We start from the raw sequence: 7,726 nt of genomic DNA on the forward strand, positions 1-7,726 counted from the left end.
TCCGCCATGCTTGTTATCGCGAGATCCCTTTGTGGATCTAATGAAAAACCTAAACATTGACAATCAGCTCGAAAATGTATTGACTCGAGCCACTTCGATAAAGAAAGGAAAATCATATTGTTGCAGAAAGAATCTACACTCTGCTGTTCGGTTTTTAACTTGATATTAAATTCAAACCTTTTCAATACCGACGAAATAGCTTTCGCCTCCATACTTGTCCATTGATGTAAATACTACCTTATATGGCATATGCAAATGACTTGACAATCGGAAGTTGAAACTTCATTACATCAAACATGGCGCACAAATATGAATCGAGAAATTGGAATTTATCGAAATTGTTGAACACAGTAGAATAGAGCCTCATAAATCTAAAGTTGCAGGTTGTAAATTTATATATTGACTAAGAAACATAGAATATCATTTTATTTACGTAAAGAAAGTCAGGAATTGTTTAGAATGAGCGCAAATGTTGCGGGAGTGAATCACTCCCGCATTTGCACCATTACGGAGATCCTAAGGAGTTGTAGCCCTCTCCCTTAAAAAAAAAAAAAAAAAAAAAAAAAAAAAAAAAATCAGAGAGGGCTACATTTTTGCAACTAGAACAAAACCAAGACTAAGTTTAGTTATTTACTTTATAGCGAGGCATGCAATTGCGATTTCTTTCAATATATTCCGGTACATCTTCTTTCAGGGCGATGTCCATTCTCCCCGTCAGTGTTCGGAAAGTGGGCTGTGTCCGACGCTTATGACAATGACATGAGTACGGTGATCACCATTAATTATTATTATGTATTAGTGCAATCACCTGGCTCCGAGAGGATTTTCTTTTGTAAAGAAATGGACTATTATGAGACTGTGCTGCTGATGTAAGTATTGTAATCCAGTGCGATGAACCTTAACATCATCATTGTATAAATATGATTGATCAGATCTAAGCATCGTCATTGTATAAATACGATAAATCAGATCTAAGCATCGTCATTGTATAAATACGATAAATCGGATGTAAGCATCGTCATTGTAATGCAACAGATTTAACAATACAGCCTGTCATTGGGTCAAAAGCTGTCTGACATTTTTCATACCAATACTGTAAACCAACTTTTATTCGCAACGACTTTATTTCGCGATTTCCCAATGAAGAACAGGTTCATGGTGACTATTTTTCGCGACCAACATTATCCTAAACATTCAAAAGATATTGACGGACTGGTTTGCGAGGGGAAATATTCACAATAATGAGGTTCTCGCCAACCTAGGGGAAAATTCTCGCACGGGAATAAAAGTTGGTGTACAGTATTAGGCCGTTCTTTGCACGCTAGTTTTGGATTGTTCTGTTTGCCAGATCAAGACATAGGGATCACTGCGGGTGTGACCGGTCAACAGGAGTTCCTTACTCCTCCTATGCATCTGATCCCACCTCTGGTATGTCCAGGGGTCCGTGTTTGCCCATGAATTAATCTGCTACTCCTTATAGGAGTTATGAGATTGATCACTGTTCGATATCTTCACCTTTTCATTTCCTCATCATTGTAATTTAAAAAATCTACATATCATCAATGTAATGTGATAAACCTAAATGTGTCAAGCGACTGCTTGCGTTGAATAGCATGGAAGCTATAAAAGACCTATGAAATAAATCAATGATATTCTATTATTATGAAGTTGAAATTTTCGTGGTATGAGGGTAAACGTTTTCGTTTCTGTGTCCTTGATTTCTAGTGGTGATTCAGTTTTCCAAAGATTGGATTTCCAGGGTACCATAAGAAACGAAATACGATCCCTAAGAAAATGTGAACTGCATTCCAGAAAATATGTTTTGTCTTGAGTATTGTTTGCGTTGACACGCATTAGAGCACCTGCCAATTCCCCTTACATATCTAATTCATTCTATGGTCTCTAAATTTTATTTGACTTTCTATTCAATTCAGAATTAAGGGATATTTCTATAAATACATGTATGTATATTCCCAACGTGTAAAGTCGATCTAAAATGGTCAAGTCATGTTACAAACGCATTACGTCAAATGAATGCTTCTGGGATCCACGTGACGTAACAACATTATCATCCTCTAATTCTAAAAAGGATTCAATTACAACACGTCTATAGAACAGCAGCAAAACCCTTGTAGAAATAGGGGCAATCTGAAACTACATGAACTTTAAAACATATAAAACGAAAAATTTCAGTTTTATAGCATGGGTCATGTAAATAGTTTTCATATATCCAGCATTTTATTTTGTTACAGAACGCCTGACAAAAATCAGATTTTGTGCCTGCAGTTTCCATTTGTTGATGAAAACCCTATGTTGGTGGTGAGATTAAGTCGTAAGTATCTGACATGTTTCTGTGTCATTGACCACAAACAACACTCTTCCTGTAGATGGGGAGCATATATTCCGTCATGTTTAATTTTCGTCAAGATAAATCAATAAATCCCTTTTTGTTTTTTTGTTGTTGTTGACGGGATCTAACATAATAAGCGTGCTTGCTAATTTGTTTTGTCTTATGAGCTCATTCTTTGGGTTATTGGTGTTCTTGAGTCGTATAAAAAACGTTATTCCAGAACACATTTACTAAAATTGCTTAAATATGTCTTTTTGTGTCTGGATGTCGTTAAAAAATAAATTTCTCTGTTTTCGCTACTTGTATCTGCCGAAATGTTAACAGATTTCTTTAGGTGTTAAAGTTATAATCTGTTAGAAAGCGTGCAACAGGGATCGTATATACATGTATGGATGTGAGAAGATGAGTTGGGCGCAGATGCAGTTTTCTAAACCGATTAGTTCAGCCATATTTAAAGATTTTCGAATTATAAAAAACGTAGTACAAAAACATGTTTGGAATCCGTGGTTCTTTATCAGATGAATCATAAATTAATCTGCATATATATTTCTCATTACGTAACCCTATAGTTTTCTACTCTACATTATTACTTACATTGTGCTTATTATTGACTCTCTACAGACATTTGTCAGCTTGTTAAAGTACATACATTGGAGAAGGCGAGGTGAAGCCGAACCTTCTATGAACTTCAATCACCCAATAGTTCTACAGACAGACTGTAACAAACCTAATCAGTATTTTGTTATGTTGATGACAAATGTGTTTTATAATAATGATACATAATTAAAAAAGGCATTCCACACGCCATGCTGGAGTCAAAATTTTCTACTCGCTAAACTAATTTAGACGGTAATTACGTGACACGCTTTATCCAATCACAGAACGGCATTTTAGTCCGACGCAAAACAACACACAATAGTCTATTAGTTAGAACACTCGCTTCGCAAATGGCATGCCTGGGTTCGAATCCCGATACCAGAGCACGCGTTTAACTTATCGCCAAACATCCGGCTTATATTCACTATAAAAGTGTGTGTTGTTATCTTTGAGTTTCTATATGTAAACAAAATTCTTCACAGTCCTCTGGTGTTCAATAGGGCTAATGGATATATCTGGGGTTTTTTTTTTAAAAAAAATGTTGAAAACATAAATGTTCGCGCATTTTGTTTTAGAAATTTGGCATTGTTTATGAGTCCACGGTGTTTTCAATTGTTTATAACATCTTTCTCTTTACAGCAACTATTATTAACCACTGGAAATTTTTTGAGCCCACACGCAACCCCTTCCGGTCGCCAACCATCGGGAACACCTGTAACAGGTACAGCGACGGGGATGCCGTCTTTCTCAGGAGAATTTACTAACTGTGTTTATATTGTACATATTGTATATAATAAAAATATTTATTTTTGTTATAAAATATGAGTTTTTCTTCTTCTCTTTTTTGGAGAAATGGTATTTTCAGCACACACTTTAGTCCAAATAAGGGATTCAACCCATATAAGCGAAACATTCTCGAACGGGACGTTAAACAATATACAATCAACCAACCAAACAGTTTTGAAGGGTGCAGGAAATGCTGAATGTGTTCTGCAGTCACAAGTGTCGTTGTTATATTAAACAATACTGCAACTAGAAGCAATATGTTAATGATAGGACATTGAACTTTGCTTTATGCAAGGTGAAGATAACGAACAGTGATCAATCTCATAACTCCTACATGTATAAGCAATACAGAATAGATAGTTGGGTAAACACGGACCCCTGGACACACCAGAGGTAGGATCAGGTTCCTAGGAGGAGTAAGCATCCCCTGTTGACCGGTCACACCCGCCGTGAGCCCTATATCCTGATCAGGTAAACGGAGTTGTCTAAAGCGTATCGATGAAAATTCAGTAACAAATTATCTTTCTTTGGAGACATGAAATATGAGGATAACGAACAATGATCAATCTCAGAACTCCTATAAGGAATACAAAGTAGAGAGTTGGGCAAACACAGATACCTGGACACTTCAGAGGTGGTATCAGGTAACTTGGAAGAGTAAGCATCCCCTGTTGACCGGTCACACCCGCACATCACTGTTAACTAGATTAACAAAGTTTTTACGAGAGTAGATAAAAGTTGTGATGTTTATTTTGATGAAGTGTTTATTGACATTGATCAATGCCGATGAAACATTTAGATGAACATACGTTCCTACCCATGTAATTCAAAGATACAATTTTATCGCAACTGTTCATATCGAAATTGGTTACAGTCTCAAAGCATAACTTTCGCAGTTCAAAGTACCATTTTTCACCACATGATATCTTATTGAAAGTAGACATTAACGGCAAACTGACAACTCAACTGTATGAAAAACGGGATGATTTCAGCTTCTCCATCGCCAACGTCCCATATTTATGTAGCAATATTCCATTATCACCTGCATATGGTGTTTATATCTCTCAACTGATTCGATACGCAAGAGCTTGTTCTGCGTATGGTCAGTTTTTAAATGGAGGCAAGCTACTGACAAACAAGTTGATCGTACAGGGGTTTTAACAGTCTCGATTGAAGGCAGGATTTCGCAAATTCTATGGTCGTTATAACGATCTAGTTCGTCAATACAACCTATAATTGGGTCAAATGCTGTCTGATGCGTTTCATACCGATTGTTAGGCTGTTCTTGGTACACTGATTTTGACTACGGATAACTTCGTTTACCTGATCAGGATATAGGGCTCACGGCGGGTGTGACCGGTCCACAGAGGATGCTTACTCCTCCTAGGCACCTGGTCCCACCTCTGGTGTGTCCAGGGGTCCGCTCAACTCTATTTTGTATTGCTTATAGGAGTTTGAGATTGATCACTGTTCGTTATCTTGACCTTTCATGTATAACAATATTCAATCAAAGTCAGTTTTATCTCTAGTAAACTATAATGTATAGTTCACAAAATAGTAGGATTTCAACCAAATATAGTTTCGCGTACAGTTCATCCACTTTTTAGAATGTTCAACAGGGGGTGCTTAGTCCTCCTAGACACCTGATCCCACCTCTGGCATATCCAGGGGTCTGTGTTTGTCTGATCCCACCTCCGGTATATCCAGGGGTCTGTGTTTGTCTGGTCCCACCTCTGGTATATCCAGGGATCCGTGTTTGCCTGTCTCGTACTTCTGTACTCTTTATGGGAATTATGAGATTATCACTGTTCGCTATATTCGCTTGTTCATTCATATAAGCTAATTATGAATACGCACGAAATAAAAGTTTTGAATGCCTGTATATAAAACAAAATATCACGATTCCTTAATTGTAATACCATCTTGCTAGGCAATTCTTCGCACATTCATTTTCAGTATGGATTTCTCTGTTTATCTGATCAAAATAAAGTCACCCTTCAACTTACTTCTCCTAGACATCTGATCCCACGTTTGGTGTTTCCGTGGTTCTGTTTTTGTTCTCAATATGTATTTTTATACGATTCATAATTTTTCTTTATTTTCACCTAGTTATCGAGAAAGATCACATGGGATCTGGTATAAATATAGAATAACAATGCATTAGTCTCCTAACTACATCACAATATACAAGTAATCTCAAAATATAACAATGTACAAATGTACTAGGACGGGTCGAGGTAGTTCATTGGTAGAGCATTTGCTTCGTCATCAGGAGGTCGTGAGTTCTAGCTCCGCTCGTGCCATGACCGCGTCAAATCTTAACAGTTGAAAACAATGGAAATGATTGCTCCTTCACCAAACTCTCGGCGTTTAGAATTGAGAGTCACGGGTCTGTCGGCCATGACTTTGAAAAACGAAGGTCACATGTCGCAACAGGCGTTGGCACGTTACCCTGAGCGTTAAGCATACATTTGTACATTATGGTCTAAATCTACGGTATTTTACCTATAACTGGGAACGTCTCAATGAGTGAAAAAATCTCAAAGGAACGTAAAACAATCAAACAAAAACATAATATTACTTACATACATGTATCTAATGACAACACAATCTACTAATCTTGTACTGATACTACCAATATACTAGTATTACATGTACTAGTGACACCTGGGTATACTAGTTTTGTTTGTTTTTTATTGAGATCACAATTTACTAGTTATTTAATGTTACAATATCAAACTATTCATTTAATGATATTCACAATATACAAGTTATCAAATGATATCACAATATCTAGTTATCTAATGACATCACAATATCTAGTTATCTAATGACATCACAATATCTAGTTATCTAATGACATCACAATATACAAGTTATCAAATGATATCACAATATCTAGTTATCTAATGACATCACAATATCTAGTTATCTAATGACATCACAATATCTAGTTATCTAATGACATCACAATATCTAGTTATCTAATGACATCACAATATCTAGTTATCTAATGACATCACAATATACAAGTTATCAAATGATATCACAATATCTAGTTATCTAATGACATCACAATATCTAGTTATCTAATGACATCACAATATCTAGTTATCTAATGACATCACAATATCTAGTTATCTAATGACATCACAATATCTAGTTATCTAATGACATCACAATATACAAGTTATCAAATGATATCACAATATCTAGTTATCTAATGACATCACAATATCTGCTTATATAATGATATCACAATATCTAGTTATCTAATGACATAACAATATCTAGTTATCTAATGACATCACAATATCTAGTTATATAATGACATCACAATATACAAGTTATCAAATGATATCACAATATCTAGTTATCTAATGACATCACAATATCTAGTTATCTAATGACATCACAATATCTATTTATCAAATGATATCACAATATCTACTTATCTAATGATATCACAATATCTAGTTATATACTGACATCACAATATCCAGTTATCTAATGGTATCACAATATCTACTTATCTAATGATATCACAATATCTAGTTATATACTGACATCACAATATCCAGTTATCTAATGATATCACAATATCTGCTTATCTAATGATATCACCATATCTAGTTATCTAATGATATCACAATATCTAGTTATCTAATGACATCACAATCTACAATTCATCTAATGACATCACAATATCTAGTTATCTAACGATATCACAATATCTAGTTATCTAATGATATCACAATATCTAGTTATCTAATGATATCACAATTCAAATACTGGTTATCCAATAATGAAATATTTTCACAGGTAAATTTTATGACAAACGTTCTGATTTCAGCTTGTCCGTCGTCAACTTTTCATATCTATGTAGCAATATTCAATTATCATCTGACTAATATGTTTATATTCCTCAACTGATACGATACTCAAGAGCTTGTTCTGCCTTTTTGAATTCACACAGGCTACTGACAACTAAGT

At 35.2% G+C, this 7,726-nt stretch overlaps 1 protein-coding gene across 2 annotated transcripts in view; it reads left to right on the plus strand.

Annotated features, from left to right (window-relative positions):
• Positions 1 to 3,767, plus strand: part of LOC125681343 (uncharacterized) — an 11,611-nt gene extending 7,844 nt beyond the window's left edge. For both annotated transcript variants that reach the window (XM_048921377.2, XM_048921375.2), the window contains exons 3-5: positions 695 to 869; positions 2,253 to 2,332; positions 3,587 to 3,767. In XM_048921377.2, coding sequence (XP_048777334.1) covers positions 695 to 869; positions 2,253 to 2,332; positions 3,587 to 3,711 — 380 coding nt within the window. In that variant the 3' untranslated portion in view covers positions 3,712 to 3,767. The remainder of the gene's footprint in view (positions 1 to 694; positions 870 to 2,252; positions 2,333 to 3,586) is intronic.
• Positions 3,768 to 7,726: the final 3,959 nt, after the last annotated feature.

This window comes from Ostrea edulis, chromosome 2 (assembly GCF_947568905.1).
Source record: "Ostrea edulis chromosome 2, xbOstEdul1.1, whole genome shotgun sequence".
Classification (NCBI taxonomy): Eukaryota; Metazoa; Mollusca; class Bivalvia; order Ostreida; family Ostreidae; genus Ostrea; species Ostrea edulis.